At 39.4% G+C, this 25,670-nt stretch overlaps 1 protein-coding gene and 1 long non-coding RNA gene across 2 annotated transcripts; one reads left to right on the forward strand and one right to left on the reverse strand.

Annotated features, from left to right (window-relative positions):
* The first annotated feature begins 5,858 nt into the window (after positions 1-5,858).
* LOC130211173 (P2X purinoceptor 5-like) lies at positions 5,859-24,559 on the forward strand. Its single transcript, XM_056441858.1, has 12 exons — positions 5,859-5,995; positions 16,211-16,361; positions 16,752-16,823; positions 19,325-19,400; positions 19,715-19,811; positions 21,215-21,295; positions 21,396-21,537; positions 22,233-22,369; positions 22,485-22,578; positions 22,888-22,953; positions 23,041-23,123; positions 23,391-24,559. The coding sequence occupies exons 1-12, from the start codon at positions 5,859-5,861 to the stop codon at positions 23,467-23,469; spliced, it is 1,215 nt and encodes a 404-aa protein (XP_056297833.1). The 3' UTR covers positions 23,470-24,559.
* On the reverse strand, positions 7,631-13,141 carry LOC130211176 (uncharacterized). Its single transcript, XR_008834945.1, has 5 exons — positions 12,996-13,141; positions 12,057-12,115; positions 11,654-11,985; positions 11,332-11,516; positions 7,631-8,218 (listed from the first exon to the last, which is right to left on the reverse strand). It is a non-coding gene; the product is annotated as an uncharacterized LOC130211176 (long non-coding RNA).
* Positions 24,560-25,670: the final 1,111 nt, after the last annotated feature.

A 25,670-nucleotide genomic window follows, 5' to 3' on the forward strand; every position in this document is an offset into this window, starting at 1 on the left:
AAAGTAAGTGAAGTGGAACATTTTAAATTTCTTACCGGAAAGGCGCATCACGAAATATAAAGCTTTTCTGCTGTTGTTGCTTCACCTCAATGTTGACCCAGTAGGTTACAATCCCATCTGCTATCTGCAAAACAAAACCTATTATAATACCATTTGAAGAGAGATGAGGAGGGGGGGTCATTTATTTGCATTTACCACAGACTGAGTGCCACAATCAGTGAATGGAAAGCTGAATATGACGGTTTCCTTGGATCTTTTTGGGGGGTTACAGTTATGGTTTTGGCTGGAAGGAATCCAGACTGCATCCAGGCTCAGAGGTGGGACTGTGGCATTCCGAGGGATGATAATGTTGAACCCTTCCTGGTTGCAGAATTCATGCGTTGCGATTTGTGGATTATCATTTGTGTTCACCTCTGCAGAGAAAAACACATCGAGAATTAAAAACAAATACATTCTGAAACACAATGTCAGGATATTCATTCGTCCACGTAGAGATACTACCCTTCATTTTCCTTTCACAGATGAGAAGTATCGACTTGACGATTTCAACTCTTCCCCCGTCTGCAAGTGCCACGATGACAACAGTCAGATCTGTCACATTTTTCTATTGAACAAAAATTATTAGAATATGAAAACATTTGTAAAAATTTGCATTAAAAAAACTAAGACAAGACAAGCTTGTGAGACTCAGCTTACTCGTCTTCTCACAAAACACCCATGGGAAGCAACTGTTAAGATAAAAAAGATGTCAGTTTCTCCAAGGAAGTAGTGGCACTGCTCTGCTACCGCGATGGCTTGGTAATATCCGCTGTGTTCATCTGCGTGTACATTTAGACACAAACAATAGCATTGTTAACACTTCAAATGGACGCCTCGCCATCGACTTCATGCATCTTTGGAGTCCGACTTACCTTGGACATAAATGGCGAGAGGAAGATCAGCAAAATGCGCCTTCGGTATGTAAACAGACATGAATCCGTCGTGGCAAATTGACATGTCACCATTTGTAGAGTTGGAAAACGTTGCTTGAATCGGTTCTGAAGCAGCGTTGGCTTCACGTTTAGGAAGTAGCAGCGACAAGGAAATGCACGTCAGCAAAAGGAAGTGTGCTCTGTGTGCCTTCATCATCTGGATACTGAGAGCCGGTCACAGGTGCAGCAGCTGCGTCTTGTTAAGGCTTAATTGGTACGACTCTCCCCATGAGAGTAAAAGCAACTGAAGAAGTCTCAGCACATCTGTTGCCCCACAGTACGAGGGCCCTGGGTTTTAAATCAGTGTTTCTCTGTTTCCTCCCACGGTTTAGTGAACCTGAGACTCTAAACTGTCTGCAGAAGTGAGTGTAGTTTGGTTAAAAAAAAACACAAAACAAAAAGGCATGAAAGCAATTTATATGGTGAAAAAGTATTGCTTCCCCTCTACCTCCTTCTGTTTCGTGGATTGTGGAGGTCTGGAATGTGAACCATGCCTACTACGAACTATTCATATATTCTGTCATATTCATTGAATATGTTTATGTAATATATGTAATGCTGTTCATACACGACATTTATTCTCTCCATCCTGGAGAGGGATCCTCCTCTGTTGCTCTCCTAAAGCTTTCTTCCATTTTGTCCCTGTGAAAGGTTTTTTTTCTATTTCTTGGGAGTTTTTCCTGATCCGATGTGAGAGGTCAAAGGTCAAGGATGTCGTATGTGTACAGATTGTAAAGCCCTCTGAGTCAAATTTGTAATTTGTGATATTGGGCTGTATTAAATAAACTGAATAGAATTTAATGCATTTAATAGCCAAAGTCTTACAGATGTGTCTCATTTAACACAACAGACGGCTTCATGTACAGGAAACACAGTGTACTTATACAGCAAACAAATACATTTAGACACGTATCAAGTTTAAAATGTCCAATTTATAATCAATGCATATAAATCAACATTGAAACTGAAAAAAAATAGCTGCTGGAACTCTCCTCGTTGTCTACAGGTGGTTGAGCTGGTCCGTGCTCGTGTTGTAAATTGGGTTTTGGAGTTCGACATCTGACAGGGAAACAACGGAGAGGTAGAGGACAGCGGTTGAGCCACAGTTTTCTTTCATCTAAAATTTGCCCACACAGGAAGTCAGCACTCACTATTCTTGGCTTTCCTCTTCTTCCCAAAACCTGCTGCTGCAAAAAGAAAGTGAATAATGTAAGAAAAAGCTCAGATAAATAATTCTGACAGATGATACAAGATAGATTGAATACATTTGAAATACCTCCGTGGTGATTATCTGGGGAAGTTGACGCGGCTGGTTGCCTGCTCATTTCCACTTGGTTAACTGTGTAATAAAATACATAAAAGTGAAAGTGTTGACAGCACTGAAATGACGCAATAAAGGTTGAGTATTTTACCGTAATAATGCCGACTCAGACTTGCTTGCCGTAATCTGCTGAAGAGTTCTGGAGAGGTGAGACTGAGTTACTACAGTTTGCCATGACGAATGAGATAAAAGAGTCACCAATAATACATGCAGTCATTTTTATTGAATACTAAGCACCTCTATGAAATCCCTGTTTTGTTTTCTGACTTTCCACGCTCTCAAACTGGTTCAGGTTTGGATAAATCCTGCTTCGAGTGGGTTGAGTCCTCTCTGCATCGGGCAGATCTTCTATTGGATTGCAATCATTTCTGCTGAGGTCACTCTGCGGGCCGGATGGGTCTTGGTCATCATTTTCTAATATTCCCCAAAACATTTCTTTTAGAAAACTGACTGAGAAAAGTGTGATGTTTCAATTGGGATAACAGAGACATTAGATATTTTAAGAAGGTGACTCAATAGGTGACATGGAAATAGCAGTGTGAATGCACCATAAACTAGAACGGGCACTCGGTAGAGCGCATACCTTCGCATATCACAAGATTGGGCATTGAATTATGAACATGTTGGCATTAGTTGCATGCCAATTGGATAAAAATTGACCGTGCTATGGTAAAAAGAAGATGTTGACCTTTTCATGACCTTGACATTTGACCCGATCAATCCCAAAATCTAATCAAATGGTCCCCGGATAATAACCAATCATCCCACCAAATTTCATGCGATTCGGTTTACAACTTTTTTTGTTACGTGAATAACACGCATACAAATAAATAAATAAATACACGGTGATCAAAACATTACCTTCCGCATTTTCAATGCGAAGGTAACAAGATGGCCGTCACCCTCTCCTGTAGGAAAAGGAAAACACGTTGTGTGTCAGAAATACCATTTGTCTTCATCAACTCGTGCATCACTTATACTTCTGTGTGTGTGTGTGTGTGTTGTTACTTCTCTGCTCTTGCTCTACTGGCACTCTGCCTGTTTCCTCAGGTGCAGCCCTGGCGCCGGCTGTGGGACATCACACCGTGAGACTTGAAGGAACAGTTGAACATTTGGGGAAAACATGCTCGTTTGCTTCCTTGCCACGAGTTAGATAAGAAGATTAAAATCAACTTGTGTTCTTCTTGGCAAGAAAGCGAATTGACAAGTTTCCCAAATCTACAAAAAGATGTCCATTGTTGGATAATGTGTCTCTATTGTGTACATTGTTGTTGTCCTGATACATCTTTTAACTTAACAGATGCAACTTTTACACAGGTCCTCTCATTAGATGCCTTAATGCCTTAATTTTCATTATTCATTTATTATTTAGGTTATACTTTGATATGTTAGAAGAGCTTTTTTCTTATGATAGTTTTAGTTTCGTTCATTGTGATTGTTGTTTAAATATGTTTAGTTTTAAGATTGATTCACTGATTGGGTAACACTTGGCACCTGTGGTTATCTGTATGTGGGTAGCTTCAGGACCAGCATGCACCGGGGTGGCCTATGTTTTTTTACCAGCACATGAGCGGCAGTGTCAACATGTTGTTTGTTCTTTTTGTTTGTTTCGTAAATAAATTACAAGAATAACTAGAATGGGCACTCGGTAGAGCGCATACCTTCGCATATCACAAGATTGGGCATTGAATTATGAACATTTTGGCATTAGTTGCATGCCAATTGGACAAAAATGTATCGTGCTATGGTAAAAAAAGAGTTTGACCTTTCCATGACCTTGACCTTGACCTTTGACCCGATTGATCCCAAAATCTAATCAAATGGTCCCCGGATAATAACCAATCATCCCACCAAATTTCATGCGATTCAAGAACATTTTGACCTTTCCATGACCTTGACCTTTGACCCGATCGATCCCAAAATCTAGTCAACTGGTCCCCGGATAATAAACAATCATCCCACCAAATTTCATGCGATTCGGTTCAATACTTTTTGAGTTCTGCGAAAGATTTTGACCTGTTCATGACCTTTGACCTTTGACCCGATCGATCCCAAAATCTAATCAACTGGTCCCCGGATAATAAACAATCATCCCACCAAATTTCATGCGATTCGGTTCAATACTTTTTGAGTTTTGCGAATAACACGCATACAAATAAATAAATAAATACACGGCGATCAAAACATAACCTTCCGGCATTTTCAATGCGAAGGTAACTAGAATGGGCACTCGGTAGAGTGCATACCTTCGCATATCACAAGATTGAGCATTGCATTATGAACATTTTGGCATTAGTTGCATGCCAATTGGACAAAAATGTATCGTGCTATGGTAAAAAAAGAGTTTGACCTTTCCATGACCTTGACCTTGACCTTTGACCCGATTGATCCCAAAATCTAATCAAATGGTCCCCGGATAATAACCAATCATCCCACCAAATTTCATGCGATTCAAGAACATTTTGACCTGTTCATGACCTTTGACCTTGACCTTTGACCCGATCGATCCCAAAATCTAATCAACTGGTCCCCGGATAATAAACAATCATCCCACCAAATTTCATGCGATTCGGTTCAATACTTTTTGAGTTCTGCGAAAGATTTTGATCTGTTCATGACCTTTGACCTTTGACCCGATCGATCCCAAAATCTAATCAACTGGTCCCCGGATAATAAACAATCATCCCACCAAATTTCATGCGATTCGGTTCAATACTTTTTGAGTTCTGCGAAAGATTTTGACCTGTTCATGACCTTTGACCCGATCGATCCCAAAATCTAATCAACTGGTCCCCGGATAATAAACAATCATCCCACCAAATGTCATGCGATTCGGTTCAATACTTTTTGAGTTTTGCGAATAACACGCATACAAATAAATAAATAAATAAATACACGGCGATCAAAACATAACCTTCCGCATTTTCAATGCGAAGGTAATGAAGCATCTCAAATCAAAAAGTCCAGGATGTTCTGAACCAAATGTGGGGACGATTGGTCCAACTCTGTAGGAAAAGCAGCAACAAAACAACACTAATGACAAATAATTAAAAATAGAATTAAAACGACCTATGGGTGTGGCTTATATGGGTCGATTCATCTGGTCCAAGAATGACATATTTATTGTTTCCAAGACTTCCGATTCAAAAGTGAAAGCGGAAAAAAAGAGGAACAAAAGTAATGTAATTGTGTCAAAACGCTACATTTGCAATTTTTAACAAACAAAGACCACACTATTGGGGATGATTAATGATTATAATATAGATTCAGGGTGCTGGTGTTCTCTCCATTGCATGCTGTGGTTCTTGTGCCTGAAAGGAGAGAGAGAGAGAGAGAAGATCCACGAACACGTGATCATTGTAATCAGGCGTGCTGATATTATAATCCATCCCACTTAAACGTCGTGCCTTTTAAAATAAATATTGGGGAGCTCCTCCCCCCCCCCCCCCCCCCCGCCCGCAGCCTGTTGAGAGGTTAGACTGAAGCTATGTGTGCTTGTGTGTGCTTGTGTGTGTGTGTGTGTGTGTGTTTAAGTGGACCACTCTTCATAACTATGCAGCTGCAGGATGGCGGGGAGCTTCTTAAAAGGACACTTACTCTCCGCATTCGACTACAAGACCAAAAAATTCATTGTCGCCAAAAATAAGAAAGTTGGAGTTCTGTACAGACTTATTCAGTTATCCATCATCGGTTACATCATCGGGTAAGTGTGTGAAGTACTGCCGCAGCTCTCGCTGTGCTTTAAGCCTGCCTTATTTCAAATGGTATTTAGCCTAATTATTATTCGTATATTATTAATATAGAAATGCATGCTTGTGAGGATATTATTTTGACCTGATCACACTGAGTGTAGCTGGTGTATTTTAAATAGCCTCGATGAATGAATGCAGCAACTTACATAGTTGCTTTTTGATTTATTATTTGATACCATATATATGTACAGGCTGATGATGATGATTAGTTATTCAAGGTTCAAGGTTTTTTATTTGCCATATAGCCAACAGTCCGGGCACGTTAGAATTATTGTGCAGTGCTCAGTCAACAGAGGTAAAAACACAATAAGGTGGTAGTATATACAGTATTAAATACGGTTTTAAAAACAGGTTTCTTAACATAACAAGGAGAGGGCACATGTGAATAACGAGGCTAGTCCTGAGGGCTGCTCCTATAGCTAGTGAAAAGAAAAGAGGGGAAAGGGGAGAGTTAAATGGGGATATTGCACAATTTGAGAGGTGGGGGAAGATTATGTGGGGATATTGCACAGATTAGAGTGTTGCACATTTTCATAGATAGTAATATTTCACATATTGCACATGATAAGCTGAGGTAGTGTTGGTTATTGTTTACACATTTTTTTATGTTTAGTTTTGCCACCAGTCTGAGCGTGTGTGTGTGTATGTGTGTGTGTGTGTGTGTGTGTGAGTGTGAAAGACCTCTGGGTTTGCACAAATGCTTTTATCTTATTATTTATTCCTTTAGGCTCCTGATGCTAAATATTCAGTAGTGAGGCCTGCAGTAGACAAACTGAAAATGATAGTTTTTTTAATACACTAATACTTGTGACCCAAAGTTAAAAACAAATAAAAAACTGTAGTTAGCATAGTCTACACTGCAAAAACTCGGCCTCAAAAAACAAGAAAAAAAAGTAATAAAATGAGGGAATATTACTTGAAATAAGCGAAATTATCTGCCAACAGAACAGGAAAATTTGACTTGCCAAGATTTCTTAAAACAAGTAAAAGTATCTAGCCTTGAAGAACCCACAAATATCTTAAAACTAGTGTAGCCAGATGAAAAACAAGTAAATTTGTCTTGATACAATGAAACAATTTAAGAATTATTTTCTTAATATGTAGGAAAATGTGCTTAAATTCAGAAAATACAAGTACCATCATCTTGCAATAAGGATATATGTTAGGCAATATATCTTAAAATAAGTAATGTTACACTAAAAACAAGTACATTCATCTTGATACAATGAAAAATGTAAGAATTATTTTCTCAATATGTAGGCAAATGTGCTTAAAATCTGGAAATGAAAGTACCATCATCTTGCAATAAGGCTATATGTTAGGCAATACATCTTAAAATAAGTAATTTTACACTAAAACAAGTACATTTGTCTTGATACAATGACAAATTTAAGAATTGTTTTCTCAATATGTAGGAAAGTTTCCTTAAATTTAGCATCCAATGCTCATGCAATATTCTTGGAATATCATGAAATTTACAGAGAAAAATACCATAATATGCTTAAAATCAGTAATTTGACAATGTATATCATACTAGAAATGTGTAGTTCTTCTGTAAACCCAATGAAAAACACAGTACAACTGTATAATATATTATGGTACTTTATTGAAAAGTTCCAATTAACGGTGAACATACAAGACATGACAGTAAGTTTTGTAAAAACAACAGTTATACTGTAAACTTTATTACAGTTACGGTATTTTATTACAAAGTTCAAAGGAAGTTGCTGGCAACTAGTCACCAGAATTCCTTTGCAAAAACATGGTACAGTGTATAACAATAGGTTGGCATAGATTTTACAGTCAACATTTGATTATTGTAAATTACAAATGGAAATATCTTAATAACACCTTTTGGAAAACAAGATACAAACCATCGTTGATGAAAACCTTAAGAAACTAACATTCTGTGAAAAACAGGTTGAACTGATCCACTCACATGTGTTGTATACTCACAAAGCATTGTTGAGATCTTGAAGAAACAGGATGTGGACATGAAGGATATCCCATGAATAAGCAAAAGATTAGCCACTTGCCCAGAGTTGATTAAGAGCAATGAGTCGCTGTGTCCAGACTTGACTGAAGAGGGCACCCAGCATGGTAGAGTCTCACACGGACACAAAGTTCAGGAAGTTCTTCTTGAAAACTCGTATGTTGACATCAGGTGATCCTCTCTGCAGCCAAAAAAACAAAGCAAAGGCAAAGTTAGATTGATGCAGTGCTTGAGCATGATGCTGAAACAGATACACATTCACTGCCTTCTGGTAAACTGAGCTCCAATGATAAAGTCACCTTTATAGTTAAACAATATTAATAAGTCAGGTTCAATGTTGAATAAGGACATATTTTAGCATAAAGGCATCATTACAATATGTTACATGTCTGTAATCTTGCAGCCTACAGATGAGTCCACTCAGGCAATCAAGACCATCATCACGTTTCACGTGGTTCGGGTTTCCAACCAGGGTAACAGCCCATCCAATTAATTCCATCATTTAAAAACATGTTTGTATTTTTTTAAGATACACTAACATAAAACCTTTTGATGTACCCCTATAAGCAATAACACAATTATTATTGCAAAAAAAGGATAAACTAGATTACAGTCGAGCCTGTTGTGGATTTGTATAACAGAAATACTCAGTGTACAATAGCTGATATATCTTCCTCCGCCTTACATATAAATTGTTTTAATGAGACCCAGTCCAATTGCAAACAATGCCCTCCTGCATTTACCATTACATTTATAGTACATGTCACCTGTGTGCAAAGACAGAGTTGCAAACCTATTTAGGGTGGATTTGGGAAAGATAGTACACATGACGATATGCCATAGAATTAATTAAATGTTTCTGCTATACGTGGAACTAAATTTTAACTATTAGGGACAAGATTAATAATCTCTTGCCCATAACCAGTGCCAATCTGTCCTTAAGTGGAATGGCCTTGGAAACCGCTGTATGCCCTGGTGTATATTTGGAGGGTTTTTCTCCCATCAACCGTGACCAATTATTTTCAACGGTTTCTACTTCGAACACGTCTACCTGTCTCTTGGACCCCATCCCGACGAGGCTGCTTAAAGACGTTTTGCCTTTAATTGGCGGCTCTCTATTAGATATTATCAATGTGTCTCTGCTAACAGGCCACGTACCACTCCTTCAAGGTGGCTGTTATTAAACCTCTCCTGAAGAAGCCCACTCTGGATCCAGAGGTATTGGCTAACTACAGACCGATCTCTAACCTCCCCTTCCTCTCCAAGATCCTTGAGAAAGTGGTCGCAAATCAGTTGTGCGACTTTCTACATCATAATAGTTTATTTGAGAAATTTCAATCAGGATTTAGAAAACACCACAGCACCGAGACGGCACTGGTGAAAATTACAAATGACCTCTTAATGGCAGCAGATAAAGGACTCCTCTCTGTCCTGGTCTTGTTAGACCTTAGTGCTGCATTCGACACCATTGACCATGACATCCTGTTACAGAGACTGGAGCAGTCGATTGGCATTTCAGGCACGGCACTAATTTGGTTTAAATCCTATTTATCAGATCGATCTCAGTTTGTATTTGTAAACGATGACGCCTCGATAACCACTAACGTTAATCACGGAGTTCCACAAGGTTCTGTGCTTGGACCAATTTTATTTACCTTATACATGCTTCCTTTGGGCAATATTATCAGGAAACACTCCATAAACTTTCATTGTTATGCAGATGACACTCAACTATATTTATCGATAAAACCAGAGGAGAGCAACCAACTCTGTAAAATTCAAGCATGTCTTAAAGACATAAAACATGGATGACCTGCAACTCTTGATGTTAAACTCAGACAAAACCGAAGTAATTTTAATCGGCCCTGAGCACCTCAGAGATCAATTATCTGGTGATGTGGATTCTGTAGACGGCATTGCCCTGGCATCCAACACCACTGTAAAGAATCTTGGCGTTATCTTTGATCGGGACTTGTCCTTTAACTCCCACGTAAAGCAAATCTCAAGGACTGCATTCTTTCATCTACGTAATATTTCAAAATCAGGCACATCTTGTCTCAAAAGATGCAGAAAATTGGTTCACGCTTCGTTACTTGAGACTGGATTACTGTAACTCCTTATTAGCAGGCTGCTCTAATAAATCTCTTAGGTCCCTCCAGTTGATCCAGAATGCTGCAGCTCGTGTTCTCACTAAAACTAAGAAAAGAGATCACATCACTCCTGCACTAGCTGCTCTGCACTGGCTCCCAGTAAAATCAAGAATCACTTTTAAAATTCTTCTCTTAACCTACAAAGCCTTGATTGGTGATGCTCCATCATATCTTAAGGAGCTTGTCGCACATATTGCCCCACTAGAGAGCTACGCTCACTAAATGCGGGACTACTTGTAGTTCCTAGAGTCTTAAAAAGTAGAATGGGAGCCAGAGCCTTTAGTTATCAAGCTCCTCTTTATGGAACCAGCTTCCAATTTTTCAGTCCGGGAGGCAACACAGTCCGGGAGGCAGACACAGTCACCTCGCTTTTAAGAGTACTTAACCTTTGCCTTGGTAGAGCCCCTTTATAACAGCTATAGGTTGGCTGAATCAGGTTTTACAGTCAGCCCTTGATATGCTGCTATAGGCTTATAGCTGCGACGTTTTCCATCTTTTTTTCTCTCCTTAAGATGAATTTTCATCTCTCAATCACACGTTACTAACTCTGCTTTCTCCGGAAGTCCTTTTGACTTTACGTCTCATGCGGTCATCGGACCCTATGAGACGGCATAGATCCTATCTGCCTGATGGATCGTCTGGGTCGGGGAATTCCTGCTCATGACTACGCCACTGTCCTGTTGAGACTCCGCCCACTCCTCCTCCCCACCGCCATCTGCCTGATGGATCGTGGAGGTCTCCATCGTGGAATATGCCTACTATGAACTATTCATACACTCTGTCATATTCATTGAATGTATTTTAACTCTAAATCTGTCCTTCTGTACACATTACATCTATTGCATCTGTCCATCCTAGGAGAGGGATCCTCCTCTGTTGCTCTCCTCCAGGTTTCTTCCTTTTCCCCCTGAAGGGTTATTTGGGAGTTTTCCGAGTTGCCTTTTGGGGCAGGATTTGGTACAGATTGTACACATGACGAGACAAATTTGTAATTTGTGAAATTGGGCTATACAAATAAACTGAATTGAATTGAATTGAATATCAGTTCAAACCACAAGAAAATTAATTGAGGATGATCAATTGAGGGAGGTTTGAGTTGTGCTTGCACCTATCATTTGCTATACTGAACTACATCACCGCTTACCTCGATTTAGCCTCGACAAGACTGGTGTCTGAGTCATTAGGTCCAGACTGAAGACAGGTGGGGACCGAATCTCCTGCAGACATGCCATGATGTTCAGGAAACTGGAACTTAAGGCAGGCGTAGTCATCATTACTGCTTGAAGACTCACAGGTCAATCGGTTGTCTGTGGGCTGACATGATTCTCTCTACAGCCAGAAAAAAGACAATTGAAAAGATTAACAATAATATAACTTTAAATAGCATTTACAACATGACAAAGTGGTTACAACAATAACAATTTATTCTGTTGTTAAATTAACACACTGAACTTAAAACCACTTACCACCGTTTATCCTTGACAACTTGTTTCCGATCATGGGTCACACTAGTGGAACAGCAAAGAAGGTGTTGAGGTTCATGCTGGTAGTCGTAGTCACACCTAAAAAGAAAGAGTAAGGAGATAAAGGACAAGGGGAAGACGTACATCCTCTTCAGTAAAACCAAAATCATCTCAAGCATCAACTTTTGCTCTTTTCAATGCCAAGGTTGTAAATCAAAATGAAAAGGCTAGATTCACACTCAAGTGCCCCATGTTGTCGTCATCATAGCGGCCAAGGTTTGATTTCCGGTGGGCCCTTTGCTGCAGATCCTCCCCTGTGGTGCTTGTGTGCGTCTCTAACACAATTAAAGAAAAAACATCTTAAAAAATGTCATGCTTCTTGCATTTAAATGGATTATAATCTCACCGTGTTGCTGGGTGTCATTAAGGTCACGAAGTTGTTCCATCCAAATTGAATGACAATGTCTGAAAGGTGGCAGGAGAAAATAATTAGCATTTTACGATAAACTAAATGTTCTTAATTATCTGTACATAAATGTAAACATCGACTCAAAGGACACTCTTTGGTGACGTCCTCATCTGATAATGTGGACGGTAAATGAAGATTTGATCATGAAACCATCCCCTCACTGGACAGCTCACGGTGCACGGAGCTTCTGAGGAGCTGTGAGCCGTCATGTCCGCCACAGCGCAGTTATAAGCGTCATGTTAACAACAGTCACGTCAACAGCATCAAGTTAACAGCAGTCCCGACAGCATATGCTACAGCGCAGTTTAAAGCGGTCACGTGAACAGTCCCCACCTCACGTGAACAGACCTGTACAATAACGTGTCTGGTCACGTGACTGTCCGGACTGACCGCTCCGGTATATGTGAGCTTGTCTATACATGTCTGCTTGGAACCAGTTTCAAAGCACTTCAATAAAATGGTCGTTATTAGATGAAGTGTGTAGCACGTGACCCCCTCAGGTGTCTTAACCCACCTGCCACAGTAATGACCCTATAATATGAAAGTTAGCTACACATTGCCTGAGCTAACATGTGGTAAAGTAAGCTAATGTTGGCTCCTTCAACACAGAAACCGACAACCTACATTACATCGACGATGTTAAAGAAACGTGAAGACACTTAACCATCAGATAGCTAAGTTAACTTACTCTTGATGGCAAGGCGACACAGAACTGTAGAACACCATGCCTCGAATTCAAAAGTAGCTACCCGCTAGCTCACACGAGGCTAGCTCAACTCCTCACCAGAGAGCCGAGTAGAAACCTCAAAGTGTCACTAACGTTGCCCGTTCAATACAACGTTACTCTCTGAAATTAAATTAAGTTGGCATTCTTACCTCAAGAAGAGCTGTCATGTCAGGAGGCTGTCGTTCCCTCTGTGGCGTTTCGTGAGTCACTGAAGCCGGAGAGCAGCGCGCAGCTCAAACTGCGGAGAAGTGGCGCGAAACCGGGTTCAACAGTTCAATCTGTGATCGTTGCTTTCTGATCACTGCACCTGGCCTCGCCTTTGAACTCTCTCTCTCTCTCTCTCTCTCTCTCTCTCTCTCTCTGTTCTCTTGTCTGTCTCTGGCTGTCTGTGCTGTTTTCTTCTCTAGTAACTAGATTATTTGAAGAATACAATACAATAAAATAAAATCGCAGGACAGGACATATTACATTTAAGAATTTAAATAATAAAGGACATTTAAAAAATAATAAAAATGAAAGTAAATACAGTGTATCTAAGTGTATATTAAGTGAAAGCGGTGCAATGTTCATTGATGTTGTTCAATTTGAGGAGGATCTGGCCAGAGGTGATTTATTGTAAAGTCTAATAGTTGCCAGGAATGTTCTCCTGTAACTGGAAGGTTCTCCTGTATCTGGAAGGTTCTCTTGTATCATGAAGGTTCTCCTGTATCAGGAATGTTATCCTCTATAAGGAATGTTCTCCTGTATCTGTCCTTGTGAAGCGGAGCTGAAGCAGTCTGTTGAAGAACGTGCTCCGCTGTCCCTGCAGTAGGTGGTGGAGAGGGTGCGGTCCATGTTCTCCAATATGGACAAACATTTCTTCATGTCCTCCTCTCCACCTGTTCCGGATAGTCCTCTTTGCAGCCAATGATGGAGCCGGCCTTCCACACCAGTTTAGTGAGTCGGTTGGTTTTCTCCAGTTACAATGCTGCTCCCCCAGCAGAGTACGGAGAAGTTCAGAGCACTGGTCCAACAGCCTGGTAGAACATCACCAACATCTCAGAGCACTGGTCCAACAGACTCGTAGAACATCATAATTGAGATTTTTCATATATTACAAACATTTGAGGACTTCCTTGAAAACCTTCAAAGGAGTGCATTTGTTTTCTTCTCGTTTTTTAAACCGCTACCAAGCAGGGATGCTAAGTGCTAGATATTGCCAGCCTACATGGTTGGGCCCCATTTGGGAGTGGCTACAACCTGGAAAAGAAAGCTAAGATCTGACATGTTTAGAAAAAAAGAAGCTAAAATCAGCCCAAACTCTTAACAGGGTCTCAGATTTACAAAGCCACACACCCTCTTTAAGTCCTGGATTTCAGACAGCCAATTAACTTTTGTGGGTGTTTTGGGGGAAATTTCACCCCTTCACCTCATTGTAGGCCCTGTCTTGAGTGTTTGTGTTCAATTTTGGATATCCAGGACTAATATTTAGGAGATTATGACCATTTTTGCACTTATCAAAAAATATGCGAATATAAGAGAATAAGGCCCAATTTGACCATTTGGACCTTTTTTGGGGGCCCTTAAATTGCAGCTATCAGTCCCAAACTTTAGGGTATTCATATTCAGATGTCCCTCTAGAGGATCCACATCTCTAAGTTGCTTGAAAGTACGAAAAATTAACTAAAAGACTGGTTTTAAGGATTTTCCTCTTGTGAAGGTTTTGGAGGCGATTTCACCCCATGACCTCAATGTATTATATTTAGGTAAATATTATATGTGAGGTTAATTTGAAAGACAATTAGGAGGTTACGGGTCAGTTGGCTGAGTAGTGTGTGTGTGTGTGTGTGTGTGTGTATGCATGTGTTTAAAAAGATGTTAGTGTCAGAATTTATTTTAATTTATTCATTATCATTTCTGATTACAAATATTTGACACAGTGCTGTCGTTGATGTACATTTTATGAATAAATAAAAGTAAACTTGTTCTCTGATCTTGAGAATTCACATTTATCTTTTATTGAAGAGGGAACCTATGACAGATCTGCTCACTGATGTCATCGAAGGTATAGGCGCCAAAGTACTGAATGGTAATATGTCAGAATTTGGACTGGTGAAAAACATATTTCCTTTTGATTCCAACGTACAAGTAAAATACCATCTTGGAGATAGAATAGAATTGCACAACAGTTCAAATGACTCAGTGTTTTCCCCAGATATGTTTATTATATACAATTGTGTTCTGTATTTGGTCCAGGAATACATAATTGCTCCGCTGTGTTTTAATATTGACACCAAAACAATAAACTCCATTGAGTTTTTATTAGTGCTGTGAAAAATAACGCGTTAACTCAGTTAATTAAATTACAGGTTACATTTTTTTTTTTTAACGCATTTAACGCATGCGCAGAATGAGCTTCCAATCCGTCTGTTGTTGGTCGTCTCTAACCAGCAGCGTGTCATTCTGTCTCTACGTGTCGCGTTAAAACGACTCCGACCTCCGCCTCGCGCGCCGCAGAGCTCGGATGCCGGCGTGTGAAAAAAAGTCACTTGCACCCCCCCACCCCCGTCAACAACTCTTCTCGGAGCTCTTGCCTGTCTTGAGAGCCCTGTAAATGTATATATGTGATTAACCATGATTAATCCACAGAAACCTGTGATTAACCTGATTACAAATGTTAATTGTTTCACAGCCCTAGTTTTTATCTGTTTTTAATTTGTAAAGAGATGGAAAGGATGGGAAGCTTGAAATAAGAACGTCTGACTAACAAAGCAGTTCTGTACTTGTCAGTGTTGACCAAACAGCCTTATGATTATGTCAATTCTTGTTTCAAGCATTAACTTGCTCAAAACAAGTAATAACATCTCATTAACAAGTTTTAATACCTTATTAAGATAATTAAGGACTAAAACACTTAAAACAAGTGAAATGCTCCAACATGAAAACTGCCTTGTAAGAAGAAATATCTTGTCAGTCAAAAAACAAGCATAGATTGCCTTAATTTGAGATATTTCATCTTACTTAGATTTTAATTTTTGCAGTGTAGTAAGTACATTTGACTTATGTAGCCATGTGTGTTTATATATAAGAACACAAGTGACATCAAATATATTTTATACCAATGCGATACAGTTTAGTCCTAGACCCCAAAGTATAATATCAATAGGCTAATTTTAAGGATATTATGATCACAGTGATCCCACTAAAAAATAAAACATACTGTGAAGTACAAACTGACATGTGGCCCCTTCCTATTCCTGAACATCACTGAGATTTGTATGTTCCTTAATCTTCAACAGCAACAATAAGACAATAAAAATGGCTCATCAACAGGATGCCGTAAACACGACTTTCAGCCGTGACAACGTTCCCCTCTAACCCACAGGTGGGTTTTCCTGAGCAAGAAAGGCTACCAGGAGACGGACGAGGCCATCCAGAGCTCCACCATAACGAAACTGAAGGGAGCCTCAATGACGAACACCACTGAGTCCGGTCTGCTGGTGTGGGGACCGGAGGATTACGTCATCCCGCCACAGGTGACAACCTTCAGCATCACTGTGTGCAAACTGAGTGAAAGTCACACACGCAAGTTGCGGCTGAATTACGAAATAAACGAAATGTTCAACATCTTCCCTCGCTCTTCTAACCCTCACCCGATTAGAATAAACATTAAACAGGTTTGGGGGAGGAAGAGCAGGATACATTATAACTCCTAACACAGGGTAGCAAACAGGTTTTGTGAACATTGCAGGTGCAGTATGTACGTATTCGGGGTCATGACGTCATGATGTCACCATGTAAACCAATTCAAGGTTCAAGGTTCAAGGTTTTATATTTGCCATCTGTGCCTAGACCAGCAGTCCAGACACATCGGAATTATCTTTGCAGGGTAATTCCGATTCACAGTTTTCTCTCGACATCTATAGGGTGAAGCTGTTCTGTTTGTCGTCACCAATTTCTTGGAGACGCCAAACCAGGAGCTGGGACACTGTGCTGAGGTAAGAAGACAGAGCACAGGCTCTTTCCAAAAAAAAACACGTCTTGGATCGTTGTTTTCATTTTTTATAACATAAAGCCGAATGATCAGCTTATTATGCAACGTGGTTGGGAATTGAACACATTTTGCATAGTAACAGTGCGCTATCGTTGTTATTCTCCCCACTGAAAGAAAGCATCTAAATCAATCTAAACAGAAACTTGTAGATACACATGAACTGTGAGGAATCTGAGATCATCTATTTCTTGCGAAAATATAGTTGGAAGCAACAAACGACAATGTGACCCCCTCGATCTTCCACCTTGTCACTGAGGCTGGATTAAGTTGGAGTTAGCTGTATATTAAAGATGAAACTTTAAACAAATATGGTGTGTGTGTTTTAGGCCGCCCACTGAATTTGGAGACAAACAGGTTTATGTCTATTCCTTTAGGGTACTAGCAGCTGTGAGTATTAGCTGGAGGGCATGATGGGCAGTTTCGACACTGCGTTTAAGACGCTCAGTTTCGAGCTGTCCGTGGGCAACCGTGTTTATGTTAAGGTACTTTATTTAGTCTCCCGTTTGACGCTTGATCATCTGGAAACTATTTCAGGCTGGCAGTGTTTCAAAGACACTAGTGGACTTAGGTTGGGGCAGAAATGAAAAAAACACACATGAACGGACACTTCTCCACACTTTAATCCCATTAAACGTCTTTTTTTATTTATTTCAGTCAACCACAGAGCGTGTTATATCTTCCTTGATAAATGGTCCCAATGAGCCAATCAGCGCCCAGAAACAACTACTAAACCAGGGGTGTTAAACTCATTTTCACCTTGGGCCACATCAGCATCATGGCTGCTCTTAAAGGGCCGGTGTAACTGAAACACTGTTTACACTGTAGCTACAATCTGGTCAAGTGCATCAAATGGTGACATTTATATTTTTAACTGTACATGGTCCCTTTTCAATAAAGATAATAATAATAATAACTACTCCTGAACATATTGTTAAATGACTCTCTTTGCATTTGATAAGTTTATTCGAGTGTAGGAATATTGTACATGCGATGTAATCTTAAGGCCTGTCGGCACACTTTTGAGAAACAAAAAGTTAGAAGAAAATGTCTCTAATTTTATAATATAAATCCATTTTATTTGAAACCTTCAAAATAAATGCACAGGATTTTTTTTAAACATTTCCTGTAGAAAAGGCGATCATGTGTCTTTCAAGCCGTCAGGGGCCACATTAAATGACGTGGCGGGCCACATTCGGCCCGCAGGCCTTATCTTTGACACCTGTGCACTAAACGGTGCAATCTTTCAAGAAAATAGCCAGATGAAAAATACACTTACTGTAAACCCCTTTAAACAATTGTGAACTAGAATGGGCACTCGGTAGAGCGCATACCTTCGCATATCACAAGATTGGGCATTGAATTATGAACATTTTGGCATTAGTTGCATGCCAATTGGACAAAAATGTATCGTGCTATGGTAAAAAAAGAGTTTGACCTTTCCATGACCTTGACCTTTGACCCGATTGATCCCAAAATCTAATCAAATGGTCCCCGGATAATAACCAATCATCCCACCAAATTTCAGGCGATTCAAGAACATTTTGACCTGTTCATGACCTTTGACCTTTGACCCGACCGATCCCAAAATCTAATCAACTGGTCCCCGGATAATAAACAATGATCCCACCAAATTTCATGCGATTCGGTTCAATACTTTTTGAGTTCTGCGAAAGATTTTGACCTGTTCATGACCTTTGACCTTTGACCTTTGACCCGATCGATCCCAAAATCTAATCAACTGGTCCCCGGATAATAAACAATCATCCCACCAAATTTCATGCGATTCGGTTCAATACTTTTTGAGATTTGCAAATAACACGCATACAAATAAATAAATAAATAAATACACGGCGATCAAAACATAACCTTCCGGCATTTTCAATGCGAAGGTAATAAATAAATAAATAAATAAATAAATAAATAAATAAATACATAAATAAATACACGGCGATCAAAACATAACCTTCCGGCATTTTCAATGCGAAGGTAATTATCGGTGCGTTGTGCTATAGCCAGTAGAGCACTTTGTCCACAACACTTAAAATCATAACAAAATACTTTAAAATCTAACAACAAAGGCATGATTGTGTGTGGGCGCAAATCATAATTTCTCAACGCTATATCTTAAGCTTTCCAGAGGGATCCTGGTATATAAACTCAGTCTCTCTTAGTCTCCTGCATCATCCAAGAAGAATATAGCAAGCCTCTGCAAGCACAACACAGCCATGAAACCCGTCTCTTGTATAAAGTTCGGCCTGAACTAATTACAGAGTCCCTGCGTAGTCAAAATCCCTCAACTTTTTGTTTCTCTAAAGTGTGCCGACAGGTCTTAAGATTACATCGCATCATGTTCTTCTTGAGTTAAGCGTGCTGCTAAAAGACGTTTGTCTGTGACCTGGGAATTAAATATATTTCTTGAACTTCTGCCCTGTCTGTGGTCGTAAGAGCCGTAAAGTGCTGAATGGTCACTGTCGAGGGGACGATGACTGTGAAGAGGGGAAGATGGTGGCGGCTGGTAACGGTAAGAAAGAAACACCATCGATTTTTTTTATCGCCATTAAGTTGAATCAGTGCCATTCTGAAATATGATTGGGGACTTAGTTCAACCAGTTTATTCTCTCTCTCTATTGTTTTTCAAACAAATGTCAATGAATGCAACACACATTGTAGAAAACATGAGGGGTTAAGATACAAGGAATGCTCTGAGTGGTATTCTGTCCTTGTCTGTTCAAGTCTAAGGCACTGCCTGACATGACATTTTGGAATCCAAATGCAGTGTCTTTGCACATGGGGTAAGCTGTGTGACTTGTTCTGCTGTTTTCTTTTCTCCTGAAGGAATTATGAGTGGCAGGTGCTTGAGAAAAGACGACAACTTAACGAGTACCTGTGAAATCTACGGCTGGTGTCCCATTGAAAGACACTTCAAGCCACAGTAAGGAGCAACGCAGTCACTTACAATCTCTCCACGGTTAAACGAAAGACTGAAGGCGAACCCCTTGTTGCAAGATTCCCACCTAACGATGGCGTATGCGGTCTCAGTACAGGATGACACACCTAAAATATATGGGAAGAAATGCAAATAAAAATCAGTTGAACAAACCAATGACACTACAAACCAAAAATCACCCCTTGTGTTGCCTTAGGGTCATTTTGACCCGAATCAATATTACACCCTCCCCCCGCCTTTGGGTCATTTTGACCCGATTCAATGTTTCACCCTCCTGTTACCTTTATATTTACTAACATATTTTACCCTTTGGGTTCAATTTGACGCCAGCAATTAAAACCTCCAGAAAATTATTAGAATTAATATTGTTTTCCAAGTTTAAGTGTGAGGCACTTTATGTTTGTTTGTTGACTACCGAAAGAACACCGACATTAAACATTGAATGGGGTCAAATGAATCCTAAGGCGGGGGGAGGGTGTAATATTGATTCGGGTCAAAATGACCCTAAGGCAACACAAGGGTTAAGTAACGAGATTAGATTGGATTAGATATTCCTTTATTAGTCCCACAGTGGGGACATTTCAGGATCACAGCAGCGGGTGCACATTAGGGCATTAATAAAAATTAAAAAATTAAAATTAAAATAAAACAAGAATTAATAGTTTTATTAATAGTAGAATTAATAAGCAACAGCACATTAGAACATTAATAGAAAATAAAAATAAAAATAAAAATTAAACAAGACTTAATATTTGTATTAATAGTAGAATTAATGAGCAACAGCAGCGGGTGCACATTAGAGCATTAGTAGATAATAAAAATTAAAAATTAAAATAAAACAAGACTTAATAGTTTTATCAATTGTATAATTAATAGTGACATTTGTGTTATAGAAGTCAAATGTACCCAAAGTGGATGACCAGTATTCATTAAATGTTTTCATTATATATATACCGAGCCCTTTCACAGGCAACACTGTTGTCGAGCTGAACGCGGCCTCTGAATAGGCTACGCAACGTATTCTCATACAACAAAAAGTCTTTTTTTATGCAGCTACACATGTCAATTTCCGCTTGTCACATGCATATAGTCTATTCAAAATAAACATTGGTCTTCATCGGAAACTGCTTGGTTAAGTTTAAGAAAGTATTGTGAAATACTCGTGACCAAAAGGCACATACTCAGCGACTTGACCCGACCTTGTATCTACATTGCATCTCATTTAAGAGGTAACGTGTGAATGCGATTCGCTTCCACTAGTCTTAGCCACGAGTTAGTAACCCCTCATGATTAATGTCCCTTATTAACTAGTTTTACCTAACTACCACGTTTTTTTCTATGAAAAGGTACAGCATGTGTGGCAAATAACGATAATTTCTTCATTTCAGAGGCCCGCTGCTCACACATGCTGAAAACTTCACCATCTACATCAAGAATTTCATCCATTTTCCCAAATTCAACTTTTCAAAGTATGTCAACTCAACACTCTCCATAATCTCTCCGTGAATCGCATGGTTCACTAAAAACAAGGAGCAGTGCACTCTCATATACACGTTTCTTTAATCGGAGGTCAAACGTTTTGGAAACAACGAACAGCTCCTATTTGAGGACATGTCGATTTGAGGAGGAGCTCCACCCGTACTGCCCCATATTTCGCCTGGGTGACATCATCAGACGTGCTGGATACAACTTCGAGGACATGTCCACATTTGTGAGTGAAAAAAAGAAAGAAAGTGCAACAGCAAAAAGGGGGGAGAGGTAAGGGTATGAGGTAAGGGTGAAGGAGGCAGAGCGGCTACCATTTTGTATTAATAAAACATATTATATATATATTGTCAATTTTGTCCATTTATTTTCCAAGCAAATGTAATACAAAACAAGTATATTTCATGGTTTTCTTTCTGGAAAAAAAATAACACTTAAAAGCGAGTTAAGCAGCCTCCTGTGCCGTCATTGGGAGAGGAAAAGTATATATAATATTCCAATAGTCCAATTCAGTCGACATGTCACAAAAAAACATTCTAATAATCGGTGCAGAATATTGGCAAAAATTTAAATGATAAAGTACATTAGTTTTTCTGTTCTATATTTACATGTCTGATTATTGAGTGAGTTTAAATGTGTCCATTGGATCCGTAGGAATGCAGTTTAAAGATGTATATATATATATATCTTTATTCCAGACTCATGGGTCCATAAAACAACAAACACAAATATAACAACAATATATAAAATACAATACGAGGATACAGGTTCAATCATTGCAGCTAAAAGGTCACTCGTGGTTAAAAACCATACAGACACTTGTTCCATTGCTTCCAGAAACAATAGAAGTGTGACTTTGATTGATTCACATGGTTTCCAAAGACACATATGATGAGATGAGTATTGGTTGTTGTGTTGCAGGGCGGCTCCATCGGCATCATGATAGAGTGGTACTGTGACCTCGACAAAGGCGCCTCCAGCTGCAACCCGCAGTACCGCTTCAACCGCATGGACATCAGCGTCTCCAAGCACACCATCGCACAAGGGTTCAACTTCAGGTGAGGTCGTCTCGGCCTCCGTTACAAAGTCATGATTTACAAGGGAAATGATCCCAACATTGTAATTGTGTCGTGTATAACAGTTTTCTCACTCTTCCATGTTTCCTGGCATCAGACACACTCGGTATTTTAAAGATGCCACTGGTGGGATCCATCGATCGCTATTCAAAGTCTACGGTATCCGATTTAACATCATGGTGCACGGGAAGGTAATTACATTTTAAAAAAGGGTGAATGCATGAAATAATGTCTTATCTGCCTTATCTCTAAGATGGGACACAATTTAAGTCATTATTTAAGGGAAGAAACATGATTAGGTTGTATTTCTATATCTAATTATCGAAATAATTCTTAATGCTTATCATTGGTCTAAACATAATAATTAAATCACCTTTAAATATATATATATATTTTTAGAAAAGACAGGTGTTAGATTTAATTGTAAGCTTTTTTGGATGACTTTGTGATTCGTTATAAAGACATTTTTTTTGAGGGGGTATTTCTGCTGTTATTTAAAGGCCGGGAAGTTCAGCATCGTCCCGACGCTCATAAACGTTGCTTCAGGGGTGGCTTTGATTGGCGCCGTAAGTATCATTTAAAATACTTCGTTAAAGAAAATGCTTTTTTAAAGAACTGCGCTTCAGCTCGCTGAATAACACTTCATTTCACAGGGAGCGTTCGTCTGCGACATGGTCCTCCTCTACTTCATTAAGAAGGGCGACTCCTACCGGGAAAGGAAGTTTGAAGGATCCAAGTACGAAAAGCTGCACAAGACTAGTACAGACGTCGAGGTTTCTTTCTCAATGAAACACACAGGACTGAATAGGAGTATTACAAGAAAAAACACAAACATGGTCCATTAGCTCTATATCTCATTTCATTTATGTCATGATAAACTGGATTATATGTAGTTTAGCAGAATTTTACCAGATCTCAACCTGTGTTTGGCTAGAGTAATTAATGCTGGCGTGACACATGGCTTGTCTGCAAAAATAAATTCTAATCTGTCTCTCTTCCACAGAAAAAGGAAATCAACATTTGAAGACAACAGTGTGGAGGACAGAAAAAGACCCACGGAGCAGGCCAACCTGACGTCGTAGTCTTTATGTGTAATACGCCTATGATGGTTATATTGTACAACCCGATATGATGAAAATGAGACACAGCTCTTTGTTTAATAGGTTTTATCTTAATATGTATATGTTTTAAGATGCAAACTTGCCTTTAGTATGAGCTCTACTTTCAGGGATTTAAAAAGTGAACATGTTTCAGTAACATGGTCTGAAAACATGTGAGGAAACAGATATGGCGACTCTAATATACACATATACGAGTTATTATAAGCTTTATTTGGACTTTAAAAATGTAATTTAAACAATTCAAATAATTGTTTAGACCACATAGGCCTCACATAGTGGCTCTGTGTTTATGCTACATATCACTGAGGTGTATACAGTATATATACATGTATATATATATATATATATATACTGGACAAAACCCACTCACACACGAGGACAACACGCAAATTCACGTTAACGTTTTACCTTAAATCAATCTTCCATTTTAATAACTACATTGATTTTTGCTTGATTTGGGGTGCTGTAATGTTGTGAATCTGATTTTAATATAGACCTCATGAGGTGAACAAAGTACTTTTGTTTTTTGTGTGTGTGTGTTTTGAAGACATTTGAAGCCAAACCATGATTTTTATTTATTACTAAACTAGTTTTGGAGCATTTTTTGGTTTAGTTTAATTTCAATTGGAGAAAATATGTTTTCTTTCAACATAATTAAGGGTGCAGTTTGGCAGTGTGGGAGTGTCATTTAGTAGAAGACAGCGTTGGGACCCGCTGTCTCCAGAGGCCTCCACCACTGCCTGCACGCTCTATATTTACACCTCTGGCGACACCTTGTCTGCAGTTTGTTTCTTGGCTTTTCTCCAGCGCGACTTTAACAGTCCTTGTTCAAATACTGTATGAATGACAAAGTTGTGTTGAGCTGAACTCTTGACACGACCCCGCTTAATTGTGTTTAAGGGGACATCAGTGGGCTGGTAATAACAATAGAAAAAAATTATTGAGAGTTTTATTCTCCATAACAGAAGAGTACTCAAGATCTTGAAAACAACACACTGGTTTTTCTAAAGACTTTGTTTTCCCCCCTTAAAATTAAAACAAGTAAAACATGTTCTTTGTTCAATATGTTCTCCAGGGAAGAAGGTACCAAGTAAACATCCCTCTGGGGATATGATCTCACCCTGAAGTCCACATAACATCCGACAACATGGAGGTCGTGCTATGCGCTGCTGTGCGGCTCTGCAGGTGTTCAGACTTTGGTTTTGTTTCTAATCCTTTGCATCATTTTTACTGAAGCATCCTGTTAGATGTACAGAATATTTAGGTATGATGGGACCGTTTCATTTGATCCCTGATGCGTTACACCTGTAGATGTCAAGAGGAAGGAAAGTACCTCATGTCAGTGATGGTGTATTCACACTTCCTAAACGCTGGCTACTGTCTTCTTCCAAGTGCTCGCGCTCAGACGCTACGCCTGTCGAGGTGAGGAGGACGACATCCTCTCACTACGACAAGATCTTCGAGAGCGGTACTTCAGGGAAATGCATGGAAACAAAAAACGCCGTTTGGGTCCATCGAGGCCTCAAGTGACTTCCCGCTTAAGGGATGTCAGATCAGGGAAATTATTTCTCTTCAATGCAGACAATAAAACACACTTCAACCACGAGGCATACACAATGGCGTGGCACACGGGTCGCCTGGCATTCACTCATTCCATTGATTGATGTGCCTTTTAAAAGTGTTTTTTTCTGTTCAAATAACACAAAGTCTTTGGCACCTGCTCATAAACACAATCCTAAAACCACAATGAACTGACCACGCTGGTACTTTCAAGGTACTTTCCAGCATCACAGGTCATTCCACTGATAGCAAATCATACCCTCGTATAGGTCATACATTTTATTATGTCCAGCTGCTCCTCCTTTACATTAGAGCAGCTCAGTGGATGATTGGAAGGCGACCCTTCAAACCTAATGTGTCACAGGTTAACACACACAGATTGCACGTGGAATTTCTCTGAGAGACGGAGATGAAAAATAAAATCGCTGCAATATAAAATGTCATCAGCTTTGAGGGACTCGCCCCAAAACCCAAAGATGTAACAACTTTCCATAATTCTGAGGAATAATGTTGACTTCTGAAGGAGCCAGTATGTTGCACTAAACCACATTTGGAGCATGAGGGAAAATGTGACTCATTTGCTGCCCGCACAGGAAAAAGAG

The sequence above is a fragment of the Pseudoliparis swirei genome, chromosome 20 (genome assembly GCF_029220125.1).
Source record: "Pseudoliparis swirei isolate HS2019 ecotype Mariana Trench chromosome 20, NWPU_hadal_v1, whole genome shotgun sequence".
NCBI lineage: Eukaryota > Metazoa > Chordata > Actinopteri > Perciformes > Liparidae > Pseudoliparis > Pseudoliparis swirei.